At 39.7% G+C, this 14,171-nt stretch overlaps 1 protein-coding gene across 2 annotated transcripts in view; it reads right to left on the reverse strand.

Annotated features, from left to right (window-relative positions):
* pde2a (phosphodiesterase 2A) overlaps positions 1 to 14,171 on the reverse strand; it is a 205,112-nt gene that overhangs the window by 136,322 nt on the left and 54,619 nt on the right. Inside the window, exons 1-2 of one of the 2 annotated variants that reach the window (XM_087794850.1) lie at positions 1,121 to 1,268; positions 814 to 904 (exon numbers count right to left, since the gene is read on the reverse strand). In XM_087794850.1, the coding sequence (XP_087650976.1) occupies positions 814 to 904; positions 1,121 to 1,155 (126 nt within the window). In that variant the 5' untranslated portion in view covers positions 1,156 to 1,268. Of the gene's footprint in view, positions 1 to 813; positions 905 to 1,120; positions 1,269 to 14,171 lie in introns of those variants that run through there. The other variant, XM_087794849.1, reaches the window with a different exon arrangement.

Genomic DNA, 14,171 nt, shown 5'->3' on the forward strand with positions numbered 1-14,171 from the left:
ATGGCACTGTAATTTTAAAAAAGACAGGTTAATTTAATTCGTAGATAAAAGATCTTAAATCAAAGACTGCCATCTAGTGGCCATTCAAAATGAAGACACCGTTTCATGACACCTCACTTAATTCCTCTTTAGCCAAATCATCATCTGTCATCATCTGTCATCTTTGTAACTCCTCACAGATAAAACAACCGTTGAGTTACGTGCGTTCGCATTTTATCCGCTCGGATAATGGGATTTTTCTCCGAATCTGTCAACCATAGCAGTCGATCACAAGAGTTCCCTCCTGTTATCACGGCGTCTAAATATAACTCACAAATGTCAGCGCGAGGAAAGAAAAAAAAGAAAAAAAAGACGTAATCCTGCTCTCTTGGTGGTTTATGATGAGACGGATGAACGATAAAATATAAAATCACTCTGACCAAACATCCGATTCCAGAAATGAAGTTTTGTGTTATTCATCCATGAATAAATATAGAGCGTAGATGTCACTTAATAGCACATGAGGGGGGAGAAGACATGAAAAAATGATTGAGTTTAACTGACATTAATTTCGTTTTTTATAGCCCAAAATATATTAAAAAAAATATCTGCCACTTAGAATATATAAAAAAGTTCCTAAGCTTTTTTTTTTTCCAAGTGTGAGAAAGAAAAAAGAAGCGAGGAAATGACACTTGTAGTTTCTGTGGCACATGTCAGGAGGGGAAAGGGTCTGAGGGCAGAGGTGAGTCTCGCAGCATCCTGTTGTTCCACAGACCATCAAAGCACAGAAGGACCACATCTGACCAGAGAGAGACGAACAAAGGTGACGCTTACCTGCAGCTTCTCGGACAACGTGGCCGACTGTCTGGACGTCAGAGCCGGAGCCGAACTCTCATCCGGACGCAGAAACACTTGCTGACCGCGTCTAGAAGGAATTCAAAAAAAAAAAGGAAAAAAAAAAAAAGGTTGTCATGAGTGACCGACATGAAGTGTGAGTGACAAGTAATCCAACTTTGCAGCGGAAGAAGAAGAAAGTGCTGGAATTTGACAGCGCGTGTGTGAGGGAATGTGCTCAAAAAGGTGTGTGTTGTTGTTGTTTTTTTTTGTTGTTGTTGTTGTTGTTGTCCGTGCGTTTTCTTACAGGTCCTTTCCTTTCTTCCTCTCGAGATCAGTCATGTCATCTCCACCTGTCGTATGCAGAGAGAGCGCCGGAGTCACACACACATTCACACACACACAGGCGAGCCACCGGGTGCTCGCAACGACGGGCTTCGGACACACACTGGTGTGTGTCGGCAGCACAAGCTGCAACACATCGAGCCGAGAATGAACACAGTCCCTCCTCCTCCTCTTCTCTCCTCCCACACTCTCTCTCTTTCTCCCTCTCTCTCTCTCTCTCTCTCTCTCTACAGAATCAGTGCCTGATATTTGCTTTATTTCAAGAGTATGACACCAACACGGCTGCTCTCCTATGAAGAGATCATTTACTAACTGATCCGCAAACACACTCTGAAGAGCTCCTGGCGAAAGAACGTCGCATTAATGTTCTCCGGAGAGAGTTTGCACCCAAGCAGCACATTATGAAAACATAAGGATGGAGACGCTGGGTTCACTTCACAGGTGAGTGTGTGTGTACTTGCTTCTCTGAGGGAGGTTGAATCTAAAATTTGGACTTTTTTTAACTAATTAAATTCAACAATTTCTATATAAAAACTAAGGCTGTGTATTTGCAAGAATCTGGCGAAAGGGGCAACTATCAATATATTGTGATAATGTAGTAAAAAGCATATATGTGTAGTATCGTCGAATACTTGAATCAAACAATGGGTGTACAAGCTTTTTGATGAATACATTTGATGAAGTAAAAACAAGCTCTCAATTCAGGGCTTCAAAATAAAAGCACATATATCTTCTAGGGGTGTGTATGGCGATACGATACAAATCAAGGTAACAGGGAAAACCATACGATATATTTCGATACTGTAGTAGCAAGGACATATTTGTAGTATTGTCGAGTACTTGACTCTGGTGTTGTAGTATTTACAGACTACGTGACTCTTGACGAAGTCGTAACTGCTTTCATTTTTTTTGAAAACTAAAATATGTTCAAACATCAGCTTTAAAAGCTGCTGGAATATATCCTCTTGTCCTCAGTCACCACTGAGAGCAATGGTCGTTTATAAAAATAATAAAAGAAAATTAAGCTCACCTTTTTTATTCGCATCCTTTTAAATTCAATATAAAAACGTTGCTATAATAGTGCCAACAGAAAATACAGAGTACCGAGCTACGTGATCCAACTCTCACGATCACACGACAGCTTGTTTTTGTTGTTGTTGTTTTTTAAGTTAAAACACAACAACAACCCAAATCTAACTTTTAAAATACAAATTATTGAATTAAATTTTTTCCAAAAAAACAAACAAATTCAACCTTTTGACGTAGATATATTGAATCAATCATTTTGAAATATTAATAATAATAATTTAATAGTAAAGAAAATTGAATATTCTGACACACACACGCCTCCAGAGATTTGCACCAGCAACCTCCATCTTCATTATTCCGCGGACGTTTGTTTGAAAGTGCACTTGACTGTTTCCTTCACGGCGGAGGCATTGATCCGAGATCAACAGGTCGTGACGCAGATCGATGTTTCATTGAGATTCGTTAAGTGTTATAAATCAAATCAATACGCGTCACAAAGAGCTTCTGGTTTCCTGGTGAGTTTCCTGCAGAAAGACGCCTCGCGGATCCGTCGCCGAGCTGCGATGATGCGATCTGAAAGCGGGTGATTGGCCTTGGTGGAGGTGCCCTTTCAGTGTGTCTTTGAAAAGCCAGAGATAAATGGGACGAATGTTCTAATTTGTCGTGAAAGGATAAAGAGTCAAAGTAAAGGTGAGATGGAAAGTAGGAACCTTGTGATGATTAATAACTATCAAAGCGGGGACAGGAAATGAAAATCAACTCAATGAATGGAAGAGAAGTACATGCTGTTACGTTTTCTTTTAATGTGCCGCTTGATGGACAGACGTCAGAAGAGTCCAGTTTCTGCTGCTATAAAGATGGACGCTACAAGAAGATCAGCATCTCGACCGGACTGTGAAGGATCTGATGAAGGGAGGTCAGTGTATCAAAGCTCCCTTTCCCTTAGTTACCTTCTTGTATCCGAATCTTCTGACCGTTGTGTAACCGGTTACAGGACGGAGATGCATGGCCTTCAATACGCCATCTTTCTATCACCTCTGACCTAACCCCATTACAGCGAAGCCCTTCCAGTAGGCAATCAAAAATATTTATTCTTGTAGATCCACTTTGATCGATACTATTTGTCAGACTATAATACACGCCTTATTGATTGATTTCTGGTTGTACCTACTGACCTCGAACCAAATTTATGAGATCGCAAGTCACCGTATTATTACAGCGTAGTATTACTCTGCGAGTTAAATAGTCAACGAGTCACAGTGTATAAATATGCAAGTCCCATACTCCAAGAGCATAGTGTATTACTATGAGAGTCACCGGAGTATTACTCTGCGAGTCTCACAATAGTGTTCCTCGGTGAGTCACCGCTGTATTAGTCTGCGAGCCACTGTAGTATTACACAGCAAGTCACAGTGTATTACTGCGTGAGTCACGAGAGTATTACTCCACGAGTCACAAAAGTATTACTCTGCGAGTCACAGTGCATTACTGCGTAATTCACCATAATATTACTGTGGGAGTCAGCGTAGTTTCACTCCTGCGAGTCCCAGTAGTATCACTGCGCGAGTCACCGTAGTATTACTCCAAAAGACTAAATAGTATTAATCTGTGATAATAATAATCCCTGTAGTATTATTCCTGAGAATTACTCCTCGATGCTTCTAACTATGGAGCCTCCTGCGGCCCCGCAAATATATCAATTGATACACAATACAATAAATACTTATGTATGTATAAAGTTGTTGTACTTGAATATCTTAACAATCGTTCATAAAAGGTTGTGAGTCGTTGTCGTCAAACTCTTTTGATATATGTGTAACCGTTGATAGTTCATTAAAAATTACACAAAAACAGATGAGGTTATTTGATTGACAATACCAATACATAATCTATAGTATAAATCTATAGTAATACACTTTATCAGAATTATTTGTTATAGTGTTATTTTGGGGCAAAATGGTGTCACTTGTAACAGACTGTCAGTATAATTTTGGGGCTAAATATTGTGTTTAAGATACATCTTCAAAAAGTATGTATGTTTGTATTATAGGCAAAAAACACCAAAAACAAAATGAGGCACAAAAATCTGTGTTGCTTTCCATATCAGTACACATTCCTAGTTATTGCGCAGTACTTTAAATAAATGTAAATGCACCACGAAAAGTCCATATGGAAAACTTGTAGCGCTGACATCACCTCTCTTGTTTATCGTTCATGACAAAGATCATGTCAAAGGTTGTTGGTTTATCGGGTCACAGTGAGGTGTGAAAGGTCACTATATGTTGAGTATTGACCAGTGTTGGTCAGCACTTCACGCTTCGTATCAGCTGATCCAAAAGGTAGAACAAGGGAAAAAAAAAAAGAGACTTGTGTGTCCCCGGCTGCCGCGGACCTTCAAACACAAACACATGACATTAGCGTGGAGGAGTCGGAGGAGTGAATGGAGTATTGATCAGCAGCTTTTCATTAGAGTGACGACGCTCAGATGCAATCAACGCACAACGCTCACCCTGTGATCACTTGCTTATCCACACCGAAGCACACAAACACACTGGTGGCGGCATGAGAAAAACGCACACACGACAATGTAATTAGCAAACGAGGATAGTGCGGGAGCTGTTGCACGTAACCTTTGTGTGTGACCATTGTTTGTGTGTGAAGGTTTGCGTCTGTCTCTGTGTGAGTGTGTGTTCCATTTTAATACAAAGTCCACATGTCGGAATGTTCAGTTGTGGTCCGTGAAACATGGTCATTGTGTGTGTGTGCATGTCTGTGTGAGCATGTCTTCTGAGTGCATTTGTGTGTATGCCTGTGTGTGTGTGTGTGTCCGCAGGTGTGTATGTATGTATGTGTGCATGGGTATATGGACATTTGTGTGCATTTGTGTGTCTGTGCATGTGTGTGGACATGTGTGTGTGTGGACATGTGTGTTTGTGGACATGCATGTGTGTTTGTGGACATGCATGTGTGTTTGTGGACATGCATGTGTGTGTGGACATGCGTGTGTGTGAGTAGACATGTGTGTTTGTGGACATGTGTGTTTGTGGACATGCATGTGTGTGTGGACATGTGTGTGTGTGGACATGTGTGTTTGTGGACATGCATGTGTGTTTGTGGACATGCATGTGTGTGTGGACATGCATGTGTGTTTGTGGACATGCATGTGTGTGTGGACATGTGTGTGTGTGTGGACATGTGTGTGTGTGGACATGTGTGTTTGTGGACATGCATGTGTGTTTGTGGACATGCGTGTGTGTGTGGACATGTGTGTGTGTGGACATGTGTGTTTGTGGACATGCATGTGTGTGTGGACATGCGTGTGTGTGAGTAGACATGTGTGTTTGTGGACATGCATGTGTGTTTGTGGACATGCATGTGTGTGTGGACATGTGTGTGTGTGTGGACATGTGTGTTTGTGGACATGCATGTGTGTTTGTGGACATGCATGTGTGTGTGGACATGCATGTGTGTGTGGACATGCATGTGTGTGTGGACATGCATGTGTGTGTGGACATGTGTGTGTTTGTGTTGCGGCTGCCATTAAGCAGTGAAGTGATGGAGGGCTCTAATGGTGAAGGTGCACTCAGTGGAATAGTGCTAATCTACATAATGGCAGGGCAATATTAGTCGAGCTGTACGACCAGCACACACAAGAACACACACACACACACACACACACACACACACACACACACACACACACACACACACACACACACACACACACACACACACACACACACACACACACACACACACACACACACACACACACACACATGCGTAAATCAAAAAGGAAATCAGATATTGTCATCCACTGGCCTCAGGGGCAGCTTCCATTTAAATATGCATGTATTTACTCGCTGAAATACGGTTTAGTTAGATAAATATATTTTCTTTAGTGCGGCCTGAACAACATGAAGAGAAATACATTAAAACATGACACATACATAGGCACACACACACACACACATCCATCCACACACATATACACAACCATACAGGTCCATACAAACACACACAGAGAGCCATACATACACAACCACGCAACCACTCACATATAGACACTCGCACAACCATACACACACACAACCATACATACACAAACACACAAACACAACCATACATACACGCTCACAACCAAACATACATACACATACATTTATACATGTACACACATAACCACACACAAACAAACATATGTATAAACACACAGACATAAACATACATACAAACAATAATTTGCACCTACATAACCAGACACACAATCAGATGTGCACACACACACGCACAACCACACACACTCACATACATAACCATACATTCACATAAATATACACACACCCACACAAACATAATCATACACAAGCAAACATAATGATACACACATGGACACATGCACACACACAAACATAATCATACACACAAAGACACATGCACACACCCACACAAACATAATTGTACACACATAGTCACATGTAAACACCCACACAAAAAAAATCATACACACATAGACACATGTAAACACAACCATAATCATACACACATAGACACATGTACACACAAACATAATCATACACACATGGAAACATAGTGTCATATGGTTTTTATATTAATCTAATAATCGAATGCTCATGTTCATGTGGTAGAAATCTAACCAGCAACCTCGGAGACACTCGTGCACATCAGTGTCTCTTCACTGCTTTAACTATAACAACTATCTTCATCTGAGAAGTTTAATCTTGAACACATAAAAACGTGAAGTATTACTGGAGTAATTGTCCAGCGGTGGAGAAGCTAGTTCTACATCAAGAGGGATTCAAAGCCACACAATCAGGAATAAAGCAACTGTAACTTATGGAACGATGACTTTCCTCGCACGACAAACGCACAAAACAACAGCAGGAAAGCCACAATGGCACACCCAGGTTCAGCCCGTCACGTAGACGGACTCACACACTCTAAACACTCGCCGCTCTGTTTGTATGGATAAAACTTATCAGCGCACTAAACATTTGGCTCTCGATCACGGAGATCATGTGACCAGACGAAAACTGGTTCAGTATAAATAAACTTGATTTCGGCCAAGGAGTGAAATCTGCAAGAAATAATCCTCTAAAGGGTTAAAGTCCCGTCGTTAATATTTCAATGTTTCCAGGCATCATCCCACGAGCTTGGCTCACAAAATCCAACACACCGACTCGGAGAATGGATACGATTTGTTACTTTATAATTGAATATTTAAAAGTATGTTGATTTGTGTTTGGTATTTTAACAAGAAATATCATTATAAGATTTTCTTTTCCTATTTAATAGTGATGTTGAAGAAATACAGGGACCCAAATGTGTGTATCAGACACACATATACGTTTATAAAAAGAAAAGAAAGGAATAACTCAATCAAAAAAAATGGAAACGACTATGTTTGTCATAAACATTAAAAACAAATCTAACATTACACAATAACTGTCATGGAAAAATGATTCTGATTTTTTCGGATGTTTTTCAAATGTCTTTCCTCTTTGAAGATGTGATGTGAAGGTAAACATTTCTAAGAGTAACCGGTTAAACATTTCAGTTAAAAAAATAATAAAGGACAACGACAAGAACAAAAAAAGGAAATCGCCAAACACAAATCAAAGTCGAGGAAGAAATAAACAGAAAACTCAATCGTGGACTTAAGAAAAAAAGATTGGTTGTCTCTACCATAAGAATAAAGACCAACTGACACCACGGACTGGAACCAGGAAGCTTAAGCAGCACCTGCTTGGTGCTGATTGGTTCAAGCAAGGTATCTGTAATATTATCTATAAACAATCTCCCGAAGGAGACCTCCTGAGGGATCAATAAAGTTCTATCTATCTATCCATCTTTAAAAAGTCAAGGGAGAAACAAATAAATAGAATTTACAAATTATTTGACTTGAACCAAAGTTGTAACTTCTTTGTTTTAAAACCAAATGAATATTTGCATATTAACCTTTGTGATCTTGACCTTAAGATAACACATTAAGCCTATATACAATATAGCAGTAATTGAAAAAAACATTTTTAACTCTTTAATATTAAACCATAAGAACAATGAACCATCAACCTTCAAGATGATAAGCAATAGCTTTTGTCAATGTGAGACAAGGTGACATATGTCACAGTACATATAGTAAGATCTGGAATCCTACTAGTAGAGAATGGAATTCTACAAATGAACTGGTATCAGAATATTGGATTTCCAATCTGTTCTAGGAGGATTTCAGATTCTACTAGTGAATTCCAATCTCTTCTTGGAGAGATTGGAATTCTACTACTGTATTGGGATTTGAATATTGGAATTCCTATCTGTACTAGGAGAAATGAGAATTCTAACAGGACAATCTCCAATTCTAATAGAAGACATTAATCTACAATATGTACTAGTAGGAACCCAGATCCTAGTGGATTCCAATCTGTACTCTGACATGTATATATTATATTATATTATATTATATTATACAAAAACACAGAATCATTAGATATTCAGCAGTTTTTATTAAAACAGAAATAAACCATCGATGATAATAGCTAACTGAATACAGAGTTGAAAACCACCTGTATATATGTCAGCATGATTGACAGATTAAACAAAAATAAGGCTTGTTTTCCTTCCTTTGTCCAGATGAGCAGCATCCAGATAGCAAACATCATTTAGAGAAGGCAGCGCTGCTTCACGTCAACATTTTGAGAGGCTTCTGGTTGCTATGTGATTTTGAATGTTGGCAACCAGTTCAATTGATAAACCAGTTTCCATACCAACACACACTCTCGGCTAACTCCGGCTCAGCAGCGGAAAGAAAAGTGGACGGAAGCACAGAAAATAGTACGATTCGGTGAGAGATATTCACAATTATTTGTATTGTTTTTCGGTCTCAAAAAACGGAGGAAAGTCTGATGGACTGATCAGTATAAGAGTCTTATTTCCGCTGGCTTGAAAACTAATTGGGTTGACAGAAGAAGAGTTCATTGTTCAAGAGTCTGATGCTTTGATTTCTTAATCAAGCGTGTCCAATAATGAGTCCAGTATTGAGTGGGGGGGAGAAAAAAAAAAGAAAAAGAAGGGGTCAGTTGTAAGAACGAGCCAGAAACAAAACAGACATGCTCTATTTGCCGGAATGATGTCAGTGACCCGCAAGAAACCCTGGACCAGGTCGGGTCTGACTCTGGACTGCATGTATTCCTGATGACATCCATTGATTCTTTGATCCATGGAGGGTCAGCGCACATGTGACACATGTTCTACGCTCATGTTGGCTCCACACGTCTGCATCCAAACGTCTAATTCCTAGTCCTTGTTTATCAGCCTCGTACGAGGGTGAAGACGAAGATACTTTTTCTCTGGCTGTCGGTTCTGAATCATGTGAAGAGTTTGTGTTCTGACTGATGTATTAAACATGAAAGCATTCATAGATTTCTTCATCATATATTTGGCTGAACATGCGTTTAACTGAAGCGCTCACAGGCTGCTTTTATCTATCCTGCAAGTCCCGGGTCTGCCCTGGGGCTTCCTTCACGTGGAGAACCTCATGACAGTTACCAGGGTGCCCAGGATTTATTTCATTTAACAAAAAGGGGCTGCCGTAGGTATTGGCAACAATCTGGCGATAGGGTACCAATAGGATATATCGCAATACTGTAGTAACAAGGATATATTTGTAGTATTGTCGAGCACTTGACTCTGGTGTTGCAGAATTTACAGACCACATGACTTTTTCACGGCTTTCATTTGTTTTGAAACCAAAATATGTCCAAACATCAGCTTTAAAAGCTGCTGGAGTCGACTGTATCCTCTCGTCCTCAGTCACTGCCAGGATCTCACAGAGTTTCAGGATTTATTTACTGCTACCATCTAGGAGCCGGGAGTTTTATTGCAAAATAAAAATAATGATTGGCCGTGAATATTTGCGCAAGGCTCTATAGTATTACATCACGAGGCTCAGTAGTATTACTCCGCGAGGCTCCGTAGTATTACTCCGCAAAGCTCCGTAGTATTACACCGCCAGGCTCCGTAGTATTTCACCGCGAGGCTCTGTAGTATTTCACCGCGAGGCTCCTTAGTATTACTCTGAGAGGTTCCGTAGTATTACTCTGAGAGATTCCGTAGTATTACTTTGCGAGGCTCTGTAGTATTACTTCGCGAGGCTCTGTAGTATTACTTCGCGAGATTCCTTAGTAATACTCCACAAGGCTCTGAAGTATTACTTTGCGAGGCTCAGTAGTATTACTCCGCGAGGCTCCGTAGTATTACTCCCAAAGCTCCGTAGTATTACACCGCCAGGCTCCGTAGTATTACACCCCGAGGCTCTGTCGTATTATTCCGCGAGATTCCGTAGTAATACTCCACAAGGCTCTGTAGTATTACTCTGAGAGGTTCCATAGTATTACACCACAAGATTCCGTAGTATTACACCGCAAGGCTCTGTTGTATTACACTGCGAGGCTCCGTATTATCACACTGCAAAGCTCCGTAGTATTAGTCCATGAGGCTCCGTAGTATTAGTCCACGAGGCTCCTTGGTATTACTCTGCGAGGTTCTGTAGTATAACTCTGTGAGGCTCTGTAGTATTACACTGTGAGGTTCTTTAGTATTACTTTGCCAGGCTCAGTAGTATGAGTCTGCGAGGCTCCCTAGTATTACTCTGCAAGGTTCTGTATCATTACACTATGACGCTCCGTAGTATTACACCACAAGGCAGGGAGTAACATCTAAAAGGTTATATTATGGCGAGTGTAAAAAGACTCAAAATGAACACCAGATTTGAGACATGCTTAGGAAGTAGATTTCAAACTCAAGTCAGACGCGCAGTAGAACAAAATAAAACCTCACAATCCCCAAAAGTACTGGATCAATAAACCTCATTCAAAACACATTCAATAAACTTCTTTGGATCAAATACACAAATCTCAGGGATCAACACTCTTGTATTCTCTGACAACATTTCAAGTGAACGACATGAAAGTCATACAAAGTGGTACACGAGTACACAAGAGTACACGTCTGTCCTGCCGCCGCGAGGAGCTTCCTTCCTGATGCTGCAACAATTCTTTCACACACACTTCCTTCCTCTGGAACTCAGTGTGTGTTGCTCCTGTCATAGGTGAGCGCGAGCACACACACTCAAAAGCCGGGGGCACTAAGGTTGAGAGACGGTGAGATGAGGATAGAGGGATGGGAGGAAGGTGTGAAAGCTGATGAAGAGATGTTGAAGGGTAAGAGGGCGGAGTCTGACCCCGGCTGTAATCTGGACTGCAGCCCGCGGGCGTCGGCTAAAAGACTTCTACAGGGGGGTTTGAGATGTGACTGAATTATACGACGTGGTTTAGACGAGACATTTGAAAAAATGTATAGATTATTAAATGTCACGCAAGGTTTTCATGACAATGTCAGGTTTGCAGGCTAGCATTAGCGATGATCTGAAGAAAAGTGTTTTTGTTGTTTTTAATAGAAAAATAATACATTTAGATCTATTATGGGCCCAATTGACAAAAGGAGCTCAAATGTAGTATTTAATATATATAGTTTCAATTCCAGTCAAATTTTGTATATAAAGATGAGATAAGAGTCATGGTGCTAATGCTAATGCTAGTTTCTAAATAGGGAAAACTAGTTTTTTTGCCCCATGTTATGTTGACTAATATATATATATATATATATATATATATATATATATTTACAATAAAGTGCATCTAATATAAATGAATTAGTAAAATAATAAATAATAAATATTCCAGGCAAATTTTGTAATGTATATAAAGATGAGATAAGAGTCATGGTGCTAATGCTAATGCTAATTTCTAAATAAGGAAAACTTATTTACTTACTAGTTTTTAAACTTAGACTTTGTTTTTATTTAACAATATTATATCAATATTCAACAGTACTGTATCAATATATGTTATAATATATTATAAATATATTCACAATATTGTTAATTAATTTTAAAAGGTTTTTCTTTGCGTCGCGTTGAAATTACTGCAAATAAGATGGGTGCAGTCATTACGTCCTCCGCAGGGTAAAGGAACAATCAAATCTCATGAGATCCCTGCCATGACTGAGGACGAGAGGATACAGTCGACTCCAGCAGCTTTTAAAGCTGACGTTTGAACACATTTCGTTTTTTTGTGAGTAATTTGTCAAATTCCTTGTGAACTATAGTGGTGTGATGAAATATTGATACTCTGAGATACTGTATTGCAATTTTTTTATGATAATGAATAAATATTTAACAGCACCATTTATTTTTTTTTACATGATTTTTTTGTCTTTCAAATCAGATTTTTTATTCTCAAGGAACAATGAGATTCCGGCGTGCCTGAGGACGAGAGGATACAGTCGACTCCAGCAGCTTCTAAAGCTGATGTTTGGACCTATTATTGTTTCAAAACACATAAAAGCAGTTACGACTTCATCAAGAGTCATGTGGTCTGTAAATTCTGCAACACCAGAGTCAAATACTCGGACAATACTACAAATATATACTTGTTCCCAAGTATCCCAATGTATCATATCGTTGTCACTGTATCATGAGACGCATTGGATCGCCATACACACCCCTAGAAGATATATGCGCTTTTATTTTGAAGCCCTGAATTCAGAGCTTGTTTTTACTTCATCAAATGTATTACTCTGAAGAAAAAGGTTAATTTTTCAAAGCGGACTCACACTTAAATGTTTGCGTAGAAGGACTAAGTGAGACAAAAGCTGTGCATGTTTGAGATGAACATGACCGGACGTACGTTTGAATCCGCAGCAATTATCGGTTAAAGAACGAGCGATTAAACTCCGAAGTGGATTCTGCACGTGCAGCCTCTCGAGCGTTCTTTTGTTTCAGCTCCTGCAATACTAGTCCTGCTGCCCACTTAAGTCGACTCCTGCAGCTTCTGTACATACAGATACACAGCTCTCTGACCCTGAAGTGCTACAGGTTCTAATCCGGGCTCTTGTCGTTTCACTTCCTGACATCTCTCCCAGGGCTTGTTCCATCAGCCCAGTCTCCAACCTGCCCGAACACCTTTCCATCTCTTCCACTGGCTTCCGATTCCTGCCAGAACCTGGATCACGAGCGGGTCCACATCCGGGGAAATACGTCTTATGCTCAACCCGTCTTTTCCGCTTAGAGTCAGCCGATCGGCTTTCTGTTCCTCACTGAGAGGATCTTTTGACTCTGATGTGGAATGAGCTCCACGTCAGCCTCCGCACAACAGACTCTTGCAATCTACTGCACAAGCTATATCTTGACTTCCTGTTTGATGACGGGGCAAAAACCGAACACATCCCTTTACCTCTTAGTTTACTTAAAGTTACAGTTCACATAGATTTCAAATTTCACCTAAATTTCCACAAGAGAAATTGTTACAAAAAAGACTAGAGACCTCTTTATTTTAAACTTGTTTGTAGCAGAAGCTAAAAATGCTAATATGCTACAAAGACAGGAAGTACTCTGGGCAAACCAGTGTCTACCGTCAACACTCCGACATAACAGACGCGCCGTTTTTAAGTGTTTATTTTGGACAAGGTATGACGGATAAAAGTTTTCGACTGTAATATGGACACACGTCTCTCTGTAACTGTAGGAACTCGTATTACTCTGAAAATAATCCCAAATCTTAGCTGATACGAGGGTGAGAATCTTGAGTGAACTATTCCTTTTCAAGTTAGTCACTTGAATCTCAACTAAAAATCCATATTCACCCTATTTTTGACCTTATTTTAAGCGTGAGTCGTAGTAGGTGTGGTGATACATTTTTGTTTCTCAGAGGGGCCATAGATTGACTCCTGAGGAACACCAAATAAGATATATTAAAAACTGCTTACTAAAGGTCATTTAAAACTACAAAAAGTGTATACAACACAACCAGAAATTAATATTATATATAACTTAAGTAGAAAACATTGTCAATCAATGGGTTGAGTAGTATTTATTTGAATTAACATTTATTTTGTTAAATTATTAT

This window comes from Callionymus lyra, chromosome 7 (assembly GCF_982586985.1).
Source record: "Callionymus lyra chromosome 7, fCalLyr1.hap1.1, whole genome shotgun sequence".
NCBI classification, from domain to species: domain Eukaryota; kingdom Metazoa; phylum Chordata; class Actinopteri; order Syngnathiformes; family Callionymidae; genus Callionymus; species Callionymus lyra.